The 19,397-nt window shown below is 35.8% G+C and overlaps 2 protein-coding genes across 2 annotated transcripts; one reads left to right on the forward strand and one right to left on the reverse strand.

The window, feature by feature from the left end:
* Window positions 1–21: 21 nt before the first annotated feature.
* Window positions 22–6,692, reverse strand: LOC135587426 (COP9 signalosome complex subunit 1-like). Its single transcript, XM_065078829.1, has 6 exons — window positions 6,149–6,692; window positions 3,606–3,926; window positions 1,494–1,610; window positions 1,314–1,399; window positions 594–828; window positions 22–428 (listed from the first exon to the last, which is right to left on the reverse strand). The coding sequence occupies exons 1-6, from the start codon at window positions 6,575–6,577 to the stop codon at window positions 252–254; spliced, it is 1,365 nt and encodes a 454-aa protein (XP_064934901.1). The 5' UTR covers window positions 6,578–6,692; the 3' UTR covers window positions 22–251.
* Window positions 6,693–11,409: 4,717 nt separating this feature from the next.
* Window positions 11,410–15,386, forward strand: LOC135587427 (F-box protein At4g00755-like). Its single transcript, XM_065078830.1, has 5 exons — window positions 11,410–11,781; window positions 12,965–13,381; window positions 13,473–13,651; window positions 14,102–14,220; window positions 14,664–15,386. Exons 1-5 carry the CDS (start codon window positions 11,655–11,657, stop codon window positions 14,986–14,988), a joined length of 1,167 nt encoding a protein of 388 aa, XP_064934902.1. The 5' UTR covers window positions 11,410–11,654; the 3' UTR covers window positions 14,989–15,386.
* Window positions 15,387–19,397: the final 4,011 nt, after the last annotated feature.

The raw sequence follows: 19,397 nt of genomic DNA on the forward strand, positions 1-19,397 counted from the left end.
ACATGCAAAGTACTCCGATAATTGCCTGAACGGTTATATGTGTGAAGGTGTTTTCATCCTCAAAAGTATGTACATAACCGCTATTGCAACAAAATAGATTACCGACGCACAGGAGTCATTGTCCTGCAAATACATATCAATGTGCCGACGTGTACAATGGACTTGAATACAATGCAAAAGAATAACAATCATTTTCCATCCATGGTGGGTGCAAATCTAAAATCTCCAGTCATGAGATCACCTTTAAGCTTTCAAGGTTTCCTTGCTGCCCTGGTGATGCATTCATGTTTGACCAAATTTGCACGGACCAACATGGCCCTAACATCTCTCTCGAACTCGACACCGGTTTGTAGGACACGCTGGAAGGTTGCATTTCTTTGATCAGCATGCCTCGCATAAAGAATTTTGTTGTGAGAATCTATCCGAGCCTGTAGCCAATCCACATACCAACAAAGTTATAATATCCAACCAAACTGGAGACTTAACATGCAGAAAAAGGAACTAATTCGGATATCTTCTTAATTAACAACAAATATAAAGCAAGCATTTCACAGACATACTTAGGTTCAATCAAAAAAGAGATGTCGACTTACTTGAATTTGGTTATCAGTAATTAAAGCTTCCAGTTCTTTCTCTAACCCAACAACATTAGTTTTGAAGGCACCAGCCATCGTATGCAGATCAACAGAAATGAATGGAATTGTATACTGAATAATGGCTTTGTGGCGAATCTCAGTGTAAAGTGTCTCAACATGATCATGCAAATGGATATCCAGTAGTAGATTTGGTTTAAGGTTCTCGAGATACTCCAGGCATGAGGCATAGCGACTGCAGTGAAACATTGTTCTCAGAATGAGCATAAAAAATGTTAAACCCAAAATTAGAGTTCTGGAACTCTAAAAAGCACACATATCCCATTAAGTGACAACCTACAAAATTTTAAAGCAATCCAGCACTATGTAACTTGCAGTGAGATTAAAGGAATGCTAATTTTAAGCAAGTGATTCGACATGTAAACATGTTGAATTAATTTAGCAGGATCTAATGCGTTTCTTCAGGAAGCTTATGGATCTCATGGTGAAAATATCTTTTCATATGGTAAGTGCCTGAATCTGAAAAGTGCATAGAACTTTAAACAATAAGAAATCTATGATAAATAAGCTAAAAAAATAAGCTGGATCAAGAATTTAGACTAAGACTGATGCATCAATTAATTAGACGGATACATGTCGAGGAACTTTCAAATGATCAATATCTTTCTGTGTTCTACTTCATCTCCAAAAAGGTGAAAAACCTGAAAAGTCCAGTCTCACCTTGCATAGAAGTCATTTATAAGTTCTCTTACTTCAGGCACCAACTCTAAAAAATTTCTGAAAGTAACATTGTCAATGACTTTGTTCTGGCAAAGAAAAAAAGAAACAGTAAATACAGGATGGATGAACGGAAGGTAAGAAGGAAAAACAATTAACATTTAAAAAAAAACAAGGAAAGACCTTAAGCTCTGTTCGATCAAAAGAAGCAAGCGCACAAAGCCCACCATATATAGCAACATCTTGTGGTGCTATCACCTCAGTGTAGTTATTTCCTAGTTCATGCCCAGTCTCCAAAAACTGTAGAATTATTTGAAACCATTAATTAGAATATACAAGAAAGGGCCTAATAAGCAAAAAATATCATTTATGTTGGCACTGATGTAACATGATAGGTATCTACGAATGGAACCCCAAAACAAAAAAGCAATTTTAGATTTTAAAGAGATATCATAACTGCAGTTATTACAATACTATTCACCTCAGATTGTCCATAAAAGCAGCAGATTCCACAAACAGAAACATCAGAAAAACTTCCAATCAATTGTGATGAAATAATTAAATTTAAAAATTACATGATGGGAGAAAGTAAATAAAGCCTACACATTGTTCAACCTTTGAATATTCTGTTCAGCATCAAAATAGAAAATAAAAAATTCAATGTCACACCCAATTATAATAAATATGAGATAACAGAATGTAAACAGATAGACAAAAACTACCTCTGTAGTGTGAGTACAGTTACTAATAATCTCCTAAAATTTTCTTATGATATTTTCTAATTTGACATAGTCAACAGGAAAGAAATGTTGTTCTGAAAATTAAGTTCAAGATCAGCCTAATAGCCTTGGTACAAACTCTTTACATTGATAACACATCAGAATTCTGAAGGCACAAATGGGTGGGCATAAAGACCATAAATATATGAAAACAACAATCTTTCAAATTCCCAAGAATCAGTATCTAAGGACCCTACCATAAAAGTCATATAGCATACCACGAAAGTTCCATAAGGCCACTACTGAAGTAACTTGTCAGATTGATCAAAAAGGTGATACCAGTGAAATTAAGAGGGTGCTTATCTAGATGCTCAGGCTAGGCGAAGCAAGACCTGAGCACCTCAATAAATCCTAGGCGAGGCACATTTTAGGTGATTACCTTAACAGAAGAGCTAGGCATCCCAAGTGCTCATCTGGGTTGGCTTGAGCTACCCAAATCCCCAACCTGGTCCAAATCCAATTTATCAATTCCCTCCTCAGCCTAATCAACATTTTTCAATCAAGAAGAAACCTCCTTATAGTGGAAAATCCTTCTTTTTCGGCTTTCCTTTTTTTTCCTTGGGAAATCATAACGAATAATGTAGAATTATGGAAAACGTTACCAATTGACAATTTACAATGTTTGCAAATTACCTATAAAACAAATAGGAGTTATTCAAACAAGAAATAAAGTACAATAATCTTGCATAACTTCTCCCTCCCAAACCCAATCTGGACCTGATTCAAACCAAACACCTGCCACAAATAACCAACAACTAGGCTCTGCCCTATCATTTATCATTGACCTTCCACCCCCAGCTTCTCTTTCCATTCAGTAATATCTTATTTCCTCACCTCTCTCTTCTCTTTCTACCCTCTTCTCTCTTTCCTCCCTCTTTCTCTCCTCTCCATGGATGCTAGGCTGCCATCATCATCATCTTTTGTCTCTTGTCTATTCCCTCTTTCCTCCTTTTACTCTCCTTCCTCTCTCTCTCTTGACCCTCTCCGCTCTCATCTCTCCCATCCCTCTTCTTCTCTGCATACAGCAATCAGCATTGTCGATGCCCTCCTTTCTCTTCCCGTTCTCTCCTCTTCCTATCCCTTCTCCATCCTTCTCTTAATGGCTTAACTAATCAATTTAACAAGACAATTTAAGCTAAAATTTAGGTACAATGATAATTATAGGTTAGTCAAAGAAAACATCATCGGCTAACATTAAAAAGGATCTTGTGTGAAGGTACACCTATCTAGGGGATCCAAAAGACACTAATGTTATCACTTGCACATTTCGTGGCTATACCACTAGAAGCGGAATATTTTGGGTAGAACAATAACAAGTTCTTGTATTGATAAAATGATATGAAGATCATTTTGATTAGAGTTATATTCTTGATTACCTTTGCTTTGCTTGGGCAAGTACCTAGGGGAGTGCCTAGCGCAATGACCAATAAGGGATAGTATAGTGCCTAGTGCTTTTGACATCATTAGATGATACTAACAATGGCATTAAAAGATACAAATGTTGCAACAAACTTACCTTGCGGGCTGCAAGCTTATATTTTTTTGTTTCTAGGTGAGCCAACCCTGCAGCACATCGCAGTTTTGAATGGGTTACAGGATCCAACTGTTCTGGTGTTTGCTCTGCTTTACTGACATAATTGGAGACATGCATGAACTGGCTCAACTCGATGCTGACCAGAATAACATTCAAACACATGTGGATAATGTGTTTTGAGGTAGTGCAATAGTCACGTGTACGAACATAATTCTTGAAGGCATCACCAAGCTGACCATGAGCATAGAAAAAATCTGCTAAATCATTGTAACCCATTCTGATGCTTTCTTTGATCAAATTTGTCTGCACAAAAAGTTCAAGAAGACAGTTGATAATTCATGAAGAGACAAAAACATAAGATAATGTAGTACATGAACTTAAGAGGAAGCATCACACAAGAGCTTCTAACAATGTATTGATACATTAAGACAATGATTTTAAGAACTTCATAAGTACATACCTTAAGGGAAAAAAATAAAGATCAGTCAAACTTGCTAAGGTAATTTAAAATCAAGCATTAGCTAGGACAATAAAAGGAAATTTAAAATTATCAAGATCAAGTTAAAAAGTTGACAGAGGACTTGACAATCATGTGTACACGCTATATCTTCAACAAATTCAGGCAGATAGTGAAGATTAAAGATGCTTACAGCAAGACACTATGATGTTAGAAGTGGAAAAAGGAAATAAATTATTCATATATGCTCTAAATAAGATTCTTAAGATAACAATCATTCAAGCTTTAATGGTACATTCAGATTCATCTATCCAAGGTTCGTAATTTCATACCATACCGGAGCTTCAAGCTTTGCTTGGTATGATACGGTACGGACGTACTGAGCAATACACCAAAGTATACCACTATATATATATATATATATATATATATATATAAGGAGGTGTACGCTACCTCGACGACATCACTTTCCTTTTTCTTCTCCTCGTCGTATTAGATGAGGAGAAGATGTGGTCTTCTCCTCATCTGCAATGTTTGGCGAAGACGTCGAAGGCCGCAGACATCTCCGACCTTCGGCAAAAAACGTGGCGAAGGCCGCAAGAGTCTTCGGCCTTCAACGAAGAACGCGACAAATAAGAAGTTGAGCCGTCACCTCTTCGTTACCTCCTAGATCGGGATCGTCGAGGGTGGGCAACGTCGGATCAGGAAGCGTCGAGGTTCTCCCGATTCTCCCTCTTCTTCGAGTGCCTTCTCCCTCTTCTCCCTCGACGCTTCTTCTTCCCTCACTACAGCCAGGCCACAGCTAGGTTGATACCGCTCGATAACAAGCGGTCTGCGTATCGATCTGCTAGTGAACTAGTACGTACCGCCCGATACGAACGATATCATTCGAAATTAAAATCATTGCATCTATGACTTTCATAATTTCAACTTTCACTAGTAATATAAAAAATTTAAGGTTTGTGCTAGGATATTTTTAATGTGGTTTTGTTATTGAGTTTGGGAAGATTCTCAAGAAACTTCTCAATGTGTATTTCCAAAATTTTGGCCAGCAGCAAGAGGAAGCTTGGTTGTGTGAGGGTGCCAATTTATCCAACAACAATGCTTCCACGCATGAGGTCCTGATTGCTGAAGGGTTGTGGGTGCTTTGGAAGGCTTGGAATGATAATCCATTCCATAGCATTCATCCCAAGCTTAATGTGTTGATTGGTAGACTGTGGCTTCATTTCATAGCTCGGTGTTGAAGCCAGAGTCTGAGGTGCCAAATGTGATTTGTCTTAGAAGTATAGATGGGATCATCATGATGTGAGATGGTTCGAACTTAATTAGGATCATGAAATTGATGAGGGTATCGATTTTGTGATCCAAGATGAGACTATTGCAGGTATTATTTTTTTGGTGCAAGTACTTGACCGGTAGAGACAACTTATACTGTGAAACAGCCTTAAGGGATGACACATGCCAGAAAGACTATACTGCTTTGGCTAATTTGTTGCAGGCAAGGAGCACTCATCCTTGGAGGATTTTAAATCTCGGTGGAGCATTGTATTTCTTTCAAAGGAATTTATGGGATTTCAGGTTTCGCATGTACTCCGTAAGGGGAATCGGGTTGCGAGTTAGTTGGCTAAGTTTGATCAAGTTTAAGAAACGTGATGTTTCGTTTAGATTTAGTTCCTTTCAGCAAAGTTTAGTTTCTCTTTCCTTAAGATGTGTGCTAAGAACTTATGAGTACTGAAAAGAAAATAAGTATTTGACTAATCACTACAATAAAATAAAATAATTCGCTTGAAAAATATAGAGTCTAAACATCTTACGGTCTGTCATATTGTCATGCAAACTTCAGATGGCAATCTCAAGCATGATTAATGATCTCCTCATTAGAATGCCATACCTTATTCCTTAAACTATTATCTAGCATGGTCAATCCCTACTTCTAGGGCACTGCGGCTGAACCCTACAAGCCCTATTACAAGGTTGTGGATCATTTCACCAGGAGTCACGAAGAACAGATCGGGGGTTTTCACCAAGGGCGACAAGAATCGGAGAGAAAGATGAAGGCGGAACGCACCTTATAGATATTAAGCTCGTTCTCGAGCTTCTCCTTCCGCACTTCCGCCCGGCGATCGACGGCGTCTGCCCAGACCTGGTCGGTGGCATACCGCGGACCGAGCCGATCGCCGATCTTGGCCATGGCCTCGCGGTAGAGGTGGGAGTCCTCCCCCTTCTTGATCTCGTCGTGGGCCAAGCGGAAGGCCTCCAGCTGCATGCCCTCGTTGCCGCACCGCTCGGCGATGAAGAGCAGCCGCGCCACCTTAGTCCTGCCGGTGTATAGCGCCGCGTAGGCCTCCACGTCCATCAGATCTCCTCCGCTGCCCACGGCCGCCTTGCCCGACCTTGGTGTTGGCGGCAGGCGCGGGTCGTCACCGGCGTCGCCGTTGGCGTACATCGCCTCGTAGCCCGTCGCCGCCGCGAACGTGGCCTCATCGTCGCCCTCCATGGCCTCTTCCCTCGCGTCACCCCTTCTCCTTGGCTTCGAGGCGCGGAGAATGGCTTCGAAAAACCCTAGCAGAATCGCGTGATGCTGCGATCGGTAACGAAGGCTCCTCTCTCCGATACAAATAGTTTTAAGCCCGAAGGTATGAGTATCCAAGTAAGGTCAGGCATTTCTGACCGTCAGATACGATTCCCATTGCTAAGTGTTGCTTTGAGATGCGTGAATCAAAGATGTGAGGGTCATTAGTGTCGTCTCAGTTCGATGATTTTATCTCCACGCGGAATTCGAGATTTTCATACGAATATCTTAATTTCCTAAACAATTTATACCATAAAATAATTACTAGTGAACGTTAACAAAACTATATTGAGAGGTACATTAAAATATTAAATATATAATTATTATTTTCTATCAACCAACAGTTGACATATGAAATATTATAAATATCTATTGAACACACAGACATGATGAAACATCTACTCTACATTTTATGTCAATAAAGCATATAAAGAATAATATTAAATAATTAAACTCGTGATTATAAAAATGATCGTATATAAAATAATCTCCTTATATACATGACAAAAAATGAATTTACTTATGATCTTTAAAAACTCACAAACACATTAATTTAATTATCAAAGAGGTTTTGTTTTAAAAAAAAATCCTAACATAATATTTTTATATAAAATATTATATAAGATATGAATATAAAATATTATATAAGATAAGGGAGATAGAATACAAATATTTTTACCTATGGAAAAATTCCTCCTATCGACATCTAAAATGTAGGATTGGAACTCCATTTTCCAATAGTATGTGTCCTTCCTTATACTTTTCTATTGGTTTGTGTTGAAAGTTTTGTTGTAATCTATCTAATATTTTTATTGGAAAGTTAGTGAAAATAGCTTGAAGGCAGGATAAGCATCAAAGCCAGTTAAGAATACGATAAATCTTAAATACTTGAGATTTCTCTCTTCCGAATAAAATAGTATTCAAAATACGACACAAACAAATTAATTTTGCTAACTCAAATTGATGACCAAATTTGATTTTATCAAATTTGTACTACGAGAGCTCTCAAGATAATATCGTAGAAAAAGTGAGCATAGATTATCCCATAAAGCACATAGTAAAGAAACCCATCTCGACTATTATTCTAACTATAGAGGCAAGAATTCTTTACTTTCCCAATATCTAAGCATATGCTACCAACAATACGTCTTGAGTGATCATAGATTTTTTTTTTTTCTAACCAGAAATCTAACCAAACTGATTGTTCTTATTGAGGTCTTCTTTGGCTTCATCCACAAATTCAAGCGGCTAACAAAAATACGTAATGTTTATCAGCCATAAGAAATTCTTCAATCGAAGCTAATTCTAAGCATTATAGGAAATTTCATATTAGTTATCCTTCTAGCTGATAAAATGTTACGTGCCCATCTTAAGACATTATAATCACTTCCTTGAAAGGCCAATCAACACCACAAGTGCTTCTTGAAGAAATCAATTTATTTCAATCTCAACTACCTCTAACCTAATATGAGCAAACTTAATTAACGAGATAAATCTTATTTTATATAAATAATTATGAGAAATAGATAAACAACTCGATGACATGAGCACGAGACGGAAGCGAAAAAAACTCAACAAAGCGACACTTTGGAACTAATTCTCTTTCGCTTATTATATTTGAAAGGAATATATTCTTTCAAAAAATTTATCTACTCGATCGATCTAGAGAGCCTTTATGGAAGCTCCCACCTCTCAAAGCATGTTATTGTATTCATGAGGCAAATAGCCCTATATGCCACATCCAACACGTTTATGTGTTAGACATTTCCGACCATTCTTAGTGAAAATACTCCAACTGACAAAAGGAACTCGTTGACACTCAAAGATTCTTTTTGTTACTGCAAAGGACAAATAACCATATAGCAACCAAAGTCCTTTATGTCTGAGAAAAGAAAAAAGACAACATTAAGAAGTGACACAAAGTAAAGTATTCTATATAGCTTTTGCCTTCACAATTTCATTATGTCATGTCATCATAGGTGCAATGTGTGCCAAAGATTATAATAAGTTCACACCCTACTCTCCTAAGCCCATAGTGATTTGGTCTCTCTATGTTAATCGCTTTCTTAAGTCAACCACACCTTCAAAATAATTGCTCTTCATGTTAGTCGCATTACTATGACAACAGCTCCTTTAGGATAATTATCTTCAAGATAATTGTTTATATGATCATATTCTTAAGATGACTATTTTAACCTAATTATACCTTCGAGATATTTTCAACTTGATATCATCTCCTAATCGTCATCAAGATGACTTTTTACAATACGTCTTCTTCCTGTATTAATCCTTTTTCCTTTTAATCTCACCAGATTAAACTTGTGACCAACTTAGTCTCAACATGAAAAAATAACTCTACAATTTTTATAACTTGAATTCTTGATCATTTGTTTGTGTGATAATCCTTTATTATCATATATGATCTTATGATAAACTATCAAAGTTTTTATCAACAAAACTAGTTGACACGTTTAAAAATATGTTGTATGAGATTTTGAACCCACAGTAAATTAGTTTGATACACCACTATTGTATCAGTGATTAGGGTAAAATATAAAGAATGAGATTTTGAAGTCTCAAACTATAATAATATAGTTTTTTTTATATTACTAACATAACTACATAAAAGATTTATCTATGTATGTTTCTCACAGCATATCTTACTAGATCATACACACCTCATCCAAGCATGCTCACAAAGCTTTTGTGTTGGGTCAACTTGACTCAACCATCTCACATAGGGTCACATTGCTCAACCAACCTAGTTTGGTCAATTTGGCTAGTTCAGGTTGAGTAAGCTCATGATAGGTCAAATAGCCAAATCAACCTAGAGTAGGTTCACGTGGGTCCAATATCTACATAAGTCAAATCGGGTATGACCAACCCAACCAGTCTAGGTTGGCTCAAACTAGTCTGACTAATTCTGGAGTTCATAAGCCGCCTAATTTTATATGCTTCCTTATTAAAAAAAAACCCTTTGCATCTATTTAAAAAAAATTTATATTAAAAAATAAAATGATTACACAAAAACTTATTGTGTTGTAGCACTCAACACACCCAAAGCATCCACTCAAGACAAAAAATATTTGAAAAATTCAAAACACCCAAATACATCTCATTTGTATATGATAAGACCACTCACGACTATTAAATTATTTAAAACACCCTACGCATCCTAAAATATCTCGTTTGTATATAATGTATTCGTCCAAGATAAATAACATTTGAAATGCTTGACCACCCAAAAGTATATAATTTTTTGAAGTGTTTAGGCATTCAACACACTCCAAGATATCCCATATGAATATATCTATCTAGGATAAAAAAACTTAATATATGATGCATTTGAAAATATTTTATTTGTTCTTAATGCATATACCTATGACAAAAAAACATATGAGGCACTCGACTGGTGTTATATTTATATATGATATGTTCACCTAGAATAAAAAAAAAATTGAAACACTTGATGTACCCAAGATATGCCCTTTGCACATGATATATTTATTTATAAAAGAGAATTATAGACATACACTCTAAGGTATTGAGCGAATCATTAATATAAGGCATAACAGCATTTGATACCACATAAGGTGTCTCTGTTATATATGTTATATCCATCTAAAATAACAAAGCATTTAAAGCACTTAAAATATCTCAAAGCATCATTTTTATCCCTAATACATCTATATAGGATAAAAAAAAAATAATTTAAATATATTTTAAAAATATTTTAATATATATAGTAGTGTTTAATGTTTCAAATCAAATAATATATTTGCGGATGGACAAGCCCTTATCTTAAAAAATAATGGATAACTAAAAGTCAAATAAAATCCAATCAATATGTATGCGATATGACATGTCAACTTCGAGAGATAACAAAGCATTTGTCGGACATCCCATGTCGGTAAAGCATATAAAGTGAATATTAGCTCATTAAACTGATGTTACAAGAACAACACTATATAAAGCAACCTCCTTAGGCATGTGGAAGGAAATGAATGAACTTATGCACACGTGTTAACTTGTTCTTCAGATGAGTTTTATCGAATAAACTCTTAATATAGTCTTTTATAAGAAGCGAGACACTGGATATATAGTTTTTTATATTTGAACTGAAGTAAGATAAAAAGACATAAGATATAGACCGTCTTTTTTTTCCTTATCTAAATTACGAACATATAACGATTTTTCTTTTTTGAGCATCAATTCCATTAAGTTAAGTTGACAAATGAATATGACCTTATCAAAATAAATAAATATTTATTTAATAAAATAATTTAAAACTTTTTTTTAAAAAAATAATAAAAAATAAATTTGAGCTCAGGACTTTACGATAAATTATTAAAGCCTTTATCGACCAAACTAGTTAACACTTTCAAAATAAATCAAATAAGGATTTAAAATCATTAGTACGTGAGTCTAATATACTACCACAACAATGATCGATCAATCGTCATATTGCCAATCGAAAGAGTTACGATTGAAACGATATTTCTAATTCATCTTTTTCGCTCGCTCTTATAATCCAAGAATACATTATAAGAGGAGTCTACGTTGATTTGTGATGCAAAAATTTTAGTAAAAGATAGAATTTGGCATTCTAAATATTCTGTGCCGTGTATAATCAAAGAGTGAGAGTTAATTCTTGTCAACCGGCACAAATAGAAAACATAAGCTCGAGTCTGCTTGTTGAGATAGAGACGGAGTATAAATATAATATTATTTAGAACCTAAACTCGGCGTCTCATGTTTCCTTGACGGCCAGCTGTGTCGGTTGCTGCCTTCCACCGTTCCCATTCCTTTCCTTCACTTTCTCTCCTTCTCAGATTTCTCTCCTTTTTCCCTTTTTCTCGATTTCTTTCCCCTTCTGCTCTCTCTCTCTCTCGGTTGGGTTTCTCTTCCCCTCTGCTCGTCCTCCTCTACCGATTTCTTCCGCGGCCGTGTCCTGGTTTGGGGCCCGACTGGGGTTGAGTCGGATCGCCGCGAATCGTTTACGATGGAGAATCGCTGGGATTTCTTGGAATGGCTGGGGCCGGACGCCTCGACGGCCGTGCTGATGCTCCTGGACGATCCGGGTGATCTCGTGCGGGTCAGCTCCGTGTCCCGATCGTGGCGCCGGTTCGGTGAGTCACCTCGTCCTGTGCGGGCGAGTAGAATCTGGTGTGGATTCTTATTTTTCTCGGTTGCTATTACGCCATTGATTGTTTGGTTTGTTGGTTTCCACCATTTTGCGTCCATTGAGGATTTTGAAGCAGTTCTACATTCACAGCGGGGAAAGGGCAGGATATGTGATATGTTCACCTTAGACTCGATGAGTTTGATGTGTCACTGCAAATTTATGTGCTGTAAAACAGTTGAAATGTCTACAAATCTAAGAATAGCATAACTTTTATGTACTTCCATCACTTTTCTTTTTGCAATGGTGCAAATAAATGAGAGGGAGAGTCTTATATTTAGACAAGAGAACCTTTTAGTTTGAAATAATAGTGGGCTGAGGTACATGAACAATGGTTATCTGAAAGGAGAAAACTAAGCCAGGTCAATGTACAAAATGTGATCCTTGACAAGGGATTTTTTTATGGTTTCACTAGGTAAAAAACTAGCACTATTGTAGAAGGGCATTCTTCTACAAGTTATGTAGAGCTTGTTCCGGACATAAGAGTTTCTTACAAGTTTTGCTTTTCTATGTATTCTGTCATCTGTGGCATTGTCATTAACTAATGATTTTTATTGAACCTCATGGAATTCTTTATGCAGAGTCTACAGAAAGATTTTTTGAAATATTTTTCATATTTTTGAAGTTTAGGCTTTGAGTGATACACATTTTGCAAATTTGGTATTGGACCATCGAGTTGATCCCTGAAGTAGTCTAATGAGGATGGCATTAGATGCTTTTTTGTAGGGTTTTGAAACTGCAATGTAAAGTTGACCTATTTTAGTTGCCTTCTTTCTCGTATAACTATGTTTCATAACCAATTAAACTGGGTAATGAAAAACTGAGGATGTGTGCTTAACAGTGTGCAGAGTAAGGTAGGGGTTTTTGTTGCATGTTTGCAGGAGTGATGAGAGATAGGAAAGATGGAGGAGAAATTGGGGATAGCAAGGAAAGGGTTATGCAGCCCAGTCCAGACAGCAGGACATAGTTTGAGTCAAATTTGAGTTAAGTTTGACTCATTTAGTTTAGGTTTAAACGAGTTGTATTTGTTGTCTTTTAGGAAGTCCTGCTGGGAAACATTTTTTTCTACGAAAGTTTTATTTCCAACTTTCATATGTGATTCTGATGCAGCTGTTTGACATATACTGCAGTTATTGCAAATGGTTTCACCAAAAACTTGTGCCTAAGGATTTCCCCTGAGGTGTCGAAATTTGCTCAAGTTGTTGAAGTAAGTACAGTTTCCAAGACTACAGAAGTTGGATCTAGCTCTGCTGTGGAATGGCAAAGCATGGAGAGAGAACACAAAGTGTATCTGTACTTAGGTCATTGTCTTAGTTCGCCTAAAGGTAAAAGGGATTGCATTTATCAGGCAATTTGTGCTTCCAGCACTGACAATTATCCAGATGAGAGCATTGAAAATACATTGGAACCTAGTGAAATAGCGGACCGTAGGCCTTCTTATTGGTCAAGTGGTGGACAGAGAGAAGCTAGCGTTCCAGAGAGTCTAACGTACAGATTGGTCGCAAATCTCTGTATTGTCAGCGAAATAAAGATACGGCCTTTCAAAGGTTTGCCTTTTTAACATATCCTATTAGTCATTATAATGCTTGGATAATGCTCCTTCCTATTGATTATCCATAATTGTGTTTATTTATTCAGCATTTTTTCAACCTGGTGATCCCGTATACTCAGCAAAGTCTGTACGTTTTCGGATGGGCTATTCCAGATTAGGACAAGGACAGAGTTCTTGTATCACAAATGAGTATGCAGAACATCAATCAGCCGATGATGACAACTATTACTGGACATATACTTCACCTGAATTTCCAATGTTGCAGGTGACTTGTGAATGTCGATTTTCTTCTAACATAATAATATAGTTCTAAAAGATTCTCATTTAACTGAGTAGCAGGTTAATAGAAACTTACAGTTACTATTTTTAATATTTCAGTGGTCTATAATAATGAATTTAAAAAAACGGCTTAATTAGGAAACTCTGGAACTGCATGCATCTAATGCAGTGTGGCATTGCACATGATTTTACCTGTTGGGTGATGGTCTTGCAATTGCATCAGTTGTGACTTGTGAAGGAAAAGAAGTTGGTGGATGTTAACTATGTTATAGTAGTAAATATGTCATGCTGGGGCTTGAGGTCAAATTACAGAGGATGTAATATTTATTATTACTATTTGATCTAGGTTCAAGAGTTAGTTCTTCTGAAACATATCCAGCAGAACATTTTTTTTTTTCTTCTAGTTCTTACCTCCTTTGAAATTATTGTTAACCAGGAAAATGTTTTGCAATCGTTCAAACTTCGTAGCCCAGTTATCTGCCTTGGTGGAATATTGCAAATCGAGTTGCTGGGTAGGGTCCAGAAACAAGAAACGGACGATTTGTATTATATATGGTGAGTATTGATATGATTATGATTTTGAAATTTATTAATTGTGGCTATTTCGTGTCCTCCTTTCTTTTTTTGTATTATATATGGTGAGTATTGATATGATTATGATTTTGAAATTTATTAATTGTGGCTATTTCGTGTCCTCCTTTCTTTTTTCTTTTTTAACTACCCATCATCTTTTATTGTGATTCATTTTATTTGAATTTTACTGCAGCAGCAGTTTTGATGATCATGTATGTGTAGCAAATGCTCATAATAGTACGGAGTATGTAGAATTTGCTATATAAATGTGGAAGAAGGTGTAAAACATGATATCCTAAGACTTGACACTGTTTGAAAGCATGCCAAGCATCCATTAGCCTGCTCATCTGAGTCCAGTTAGAAATTCCAAAGTTAGATTTTATGAATCAATAAACTAACGCTTGATTTGTTTTTGCATGTTGAAGTGTGTGCCATGTACAAGTAATCGGCCGTCCACTATCACCTGTGCTAGGTCTTGACATTCTTGAGAGCACGGGCAGTTTGGTTTTGAAGTGCTTCCCGGAAGCTAGAAGCTGCACTGTGTCAGAGGGTACTGAAGAAGATGAAGCTGGAGAGTCATCTTCACGGCATTCCTCTACTGTGAGACTCGGGCATTTGAGAGCTGTTGGGAGATGGAATGGAGTAAGTCTAAGCGCACTGCTTGGACCCATGCAGTTTTCTGATGATGACACTGATGGTGACAGTGATGGTGGTGACGATGATGCTTTGGAAGAGGAGCCTGCAGCATGATAAGCTTCTAGACCGTCTCCCCTTGTGCCCATCATAACAGGATATCACAGAGGGCGTCAACATCCTTCTTGGGTCTGTGGGAGTCATAGGTCCACTTGTTCTGCTGTGCTAATGTAATAATCTTGTGTCAAGAACTGATATGTATGGCCCATTTTGATTGCTATGGTTTTCTGGTTATAGGTATGTATAGGTTTCATAAAATTGCTGCCTGTCTCCCAATGATATTACTGGAGATGGTTCTCCAGTGGTAGCTTTTTCGCTTGGCTTCACGGGTTCCATAGTTTTAGAGAGTATTGTGTTGGGCAATTTTTAGAGGCTCAAGAACATTCTGCCTGAGTCCATGGATGCAAATTTCTCTGATAGCTGCATGGTATTTAATGCAAATGTTTTATTGGACATGGATGTGCCCTCCTTGGATGATTTACTTGTGTGGATCCTATAGCTGAGGTTAGTCTATAGAATGTGAGAAATGTGGCTTTTGGACTGGTTAAATAAGCCAAATTCTCCGTTTATGCTGTTTGGAAAGCTGATAGGCACAGGATCTTTGCTGTATGTGTTTTACTCCTGTCATTTGCCTGTTTTGTTATTATCGGACTTTTAAATGGACGACAAGAGATTTTCGATTTCTTCAATTTTGATATTGCAGCTCGATCCCTTAGAAAAAAAAAGAAAGAAAATTTGCTATTTTCTATTGATCTTTTATATTCTTCAGAAATAATAATAGAAGAAATTATATAAAAAGGAAGGATGTAAGGTATTATTAGCCCAAGAACAAATGATCTTAACGTAGTTTCTCAACAGCATCACCAAAAAGTAGTTTCAAAATTAATAGATGTTCGTAGTTTCAACCAAAAAGTATTTGCCTCGATCTTCATACCATTCGAATAATCTTCTTTATTTCTAATATTTTTTCTTTAATTTTTACATGATAATTTTTTTTGATATGATCTAACTTATCGTACTTATACCACTTGATCTTCTTTCGATTTGCACAATTGTTTGACAAAAATTCTTGCTTATTGTTAGTATCATCTTTCTTCTCTTTATTATTATCATTATCTTTTTTTAAAAAAAATAAAATAAAATATCTCCATCTCCCTCTAAAATAGAAGCTTCGACGAGTTTCGAATTTTTTAGAAACAAGAAAATTTTCTAACTTTATTAAGGATAGTTGTTGAACCCATCCTTCAGTAAATGAATTTCGAAGACCATAAACAATATAAAGTTTCATTTAGATATAAGAGTAATATATTTAAATATAAATTTTTAATCTTCAAAAATATTATGAAATTGAGAGATCAACCTGGATAGTATTCGTCAAATTATTTTTTAATTACTAAAGTCAAGCTATATTTTTTTTATTGAGCAATGCATCAAAAGTGATTTAAATCTCTAAAGTTGATTTGTAACAAATAATATATTCAAAGAGATAATAAGAAATAGATATCTTTAATACAAATTCAGTTTGTATATTTAAAATCCTTCGTTTCTTTAATAACTATATCCTATAGATCTTCTCGTATAAGCTTAAGACTCCAAACAAATCTTTCAAATCTTATAATTAGATTGATTGAGAAGTTCAATAATGATTCTACCAACTCAACTATAATTTTATATAGTAAAAAAAAAGAGTTATCTTCTTAAAACACATATTACGACTCTTGTGGTTATAATACTATGTGAAGAAAAGGAAGATCACATGCAAATGTAAAGAAAAATTTTATTGAACTTCTAAAGAAAACACTTATAGATCTTAAGTGATCCTTAAATTTAACTTGAATAATTGAAACTTGAATTGATATATGCCACCTATCTATATATGTAAAATATAAGACTCCCTAATTTCTATAACTCTATCTAATCTTATTTGAAATCTTCTAAAATATATTTTAAATTAAGAATTTTTATTCATAAAATTCTATTTGATATCAGTTAAAATATAAAAATATTAATTTATGATATTTCAAAATATGCTTTAACTTCTTAACAGAAATGACCTCATCGTTTTGTTCTTTTAACGAAAAAAAAAAGGCAATAGTTTTCTCCCACTCTCATGCTGCGTTTACTTCTACGATATATTAGTATCTCGTGATCCGACTCTCCCACTTTAATCAAATCGGCTGTGGAAACAATAACACTTAATGATTAACAATTAGTATCGGCTAACGACGGGTGACAGACCTTAAACCATTTCAGACTACTCAACGAATGAACTGCATGTATCAAATATGAAACAGCATCACAAGTTCATGATCGTTATTTCTGAACAATTCCAACGAAAGTGAAGTAGGGAGTGGCAGTGCCTGTTCTTCTAACCAATACGAATACAAGGATAAGAATCTACCTCGAATGAGTCAAGTGACGAAGTTCTTGCGGCATGTGAAGAGATAGGTTGCCATCAGAACAGATTCTTGAGCATGCGGCAACAGATGCTTCAGCAATGACAAGACATCCATCGCAACCGAATTGAACTCGAAGCTGTAGATATCAGAAGAAATAGTCTGCAACTAGAACGACTAATATGCCAAACAAACTTTGTTTGTGTAAAGGAACAACATACTGCTCAAAGATTTTGGGAAGAAAGTAGTCGTACTGTTTGTTATCATCTCCTTGATCATGTGAAGGTTGCTCATCGTCTTCGTCTTATTCCTCCTCAGCGACCGGCCCTTCCTCGCTTCAGTGATTCAAGACAAGCAGTCCATTTCCCAATGTAATGGATATGCCAATATGCAGAACAAGGTCATGTTCTCATCACATATATTAAGAAAAGGTTTTTAGGAACAAGTAATTGTATAATAACAGCAAAAAGAAAGTTAACTGCGCAATAAATTCCACAATCACTACTCGATGCCACATCTAAGTATACTTTCTCTGGTGCTGAAAGGAACATATGATGGAACTGTTGTCATTCATTAAGATAAACAACTGCAGAACTGCATGAAATAGTGAAATAAAATTCATTTTCTGTAATTTCTGCAGGAAATTACCAGACCAACCTTCAATTGAAGCTAATCCAGCAAAATAGTACCAGAGAGTAGCTACAAACTAATTCTATTTCCTCTAGCAGATGAAAACTTGCAGTAAGCTGGTAATTAAAGAGAAATAGAGAGAAAGAAAGAAATCTTGCTTCCTGCTTTACCGGGGAAGAAGAACAAAATGCAATACTATAAAGCTTCATATGAATCTTCCCATAAACAGAAATCTTGCTTCATAAAAGCACAACGCTAAAGAAAAATAAAAAGAAGATGATGACAAACTAAACTGGTCATTTATCTTTTGTTCAAACGAATTAAACAAGCAATGAGATTCTAAAATCTACTTATACAATGAGGAATAATTAGTACCTTTTTCTGAGGGAACACAACATAGTAATTTTTTCTTTTCTATTCAACATAAATTTTCACTAAAGTCAACTATCGTCAATTTGGTGTTCTTAAAGGGGAAAACACAAAGATAAAAATTTGAGTGTTTACTTAAAAAGAAGGTGATATATATCCAGAATAAATAGAACAATGCTGAGGCAGTCGACTGGAGAAAGGATCGACCTATGCTTTGTTCTATTTGGGATCACTTCATCATTAATGTTGATCCTGTTCTTTAGTTTGTTATTTCATCTCATATATTTTCTTGGAATTTAGCGGCAAGCTGGAAGAGCCTCTCTCCATCTGTGGAAGGGTTTTGGTTCACCTGCTTCCTGTACTCTTAGATCCTCATCTTCCAGCTTACTGTAAAGGATTTGGGCGTCATCCCTTGCTTTCTTGCAGTCCTCCAACTCCTTCTGCTTCCTCTCTGTCTCAGACTGTCATAAGCAAGACGGAACCATTACCGCCAAAAACAGTAAAGCCTTTGGGAAAAACGAATCAACGACCGAACAAGAAAAGAAGAATCCAAGAAGCAACAAAATCCCGATCGATGGATTAGGCGGAGAAAGAACACGAACATCGCGCTTTCGCAAGGTTTCCCCCCTCGACTTCAATTGGGAACCAACAGCATCCTGTAACCGTTATTATTAAATATTATATTTAATAATAATGTAATCATTCTCATTCAGATTCATAATTCATTATCATGAATTTCTTCATTAATTATGATTTAAATGATTTCAATTTTTTATTCTTTATACATGAAACCGTTAATATTAAATTAAATATTTAATATCATTAAAGTTCTTCGTTATGGTCTAAACGTTACAAATTTGAATTAATTCTTGAACGTTTTGAATTGGTGATAATAAATATTCTTGATGGGAGAACATCTATATATATGAGGATTTTGATCTCTGGGCTCAATCATTTCTTTGAAGCGAAAGAGTTTCCTACACCATCTAAAGTGAGAGTTCTTAGTCGAGAAGTGCCAAAGTTCAAGAAGAAACATCTGTAGAAATTCTTGGCGACAATGGCTGGAGGTAC

This window comes from Musa acuminata, chromosome BXJ1-8, assembly GCF_036884655.1.
Source record: "Musa acuminata AAA Group cultivar baxijiao chromosome BXJ1-8, Cavendish_Baxijiao_AAA, whole genome shotgun sequence".
Taxonomy (NCBI): domain Eukaryota; kingdom Viridiplantae; phylum Streptophyta; class Magnoliopsida; order Zingiberales; family Musaceae; genus Musa; species Musa acuminata.

What these genes read in the sequence shown, in the direction of transcription:
- LOC135587426 (XM_065078829.1), bottom strand. Translation starts at nt 6,577, where the DNA reads ATGGAGGGCGACGATGAGGCCACGTTCGCGGCGGCGACGGGCTACGAG. An exon ending in ATAAGCTTGCAGCCCGCAAG is followed by an intron (nt 1,611 to 3,605) that starts GTAAGTTTGTTG and finishes ATAATTCTACAG; the next exon opens with TTTTTGGAGACTGGGCATGA. An exon ending in ATAAATGACTTCTATGCAAG is followed by an intron (nt 829 to 1,313) that starts GTGAGACTGGAC and finishes GTTTCACTGCAG; the next exon opens with TCGCTATGCCTCATGCCTGG.
- LOC135587427 (XM_065078830.1), top strand. Translation starts at nt 11,655, where the DNA reads ATGGAGAATCGCTGGGATTTCTTGGAATGGCTGGGGCCGGACGCCTCG. An exon ending in CCGATCGTGGCGCCGGTTCG is followed by an intron (nt 11,782 to 12,964) that starts GTGAGTCACCTC and finishes CATATACTGCAG; the next exon opens with TTATTGCAAATGGTTTCACC. An exon ending in AAAGATACGGCCTTTCAAAG is followed by an intron (nt 13,382 to 13,472) that starts GTTTGCCTTTTT and finishes TTATTTATTCAG; the next exon opens with CATTTTTTCAACCTGGTGAT.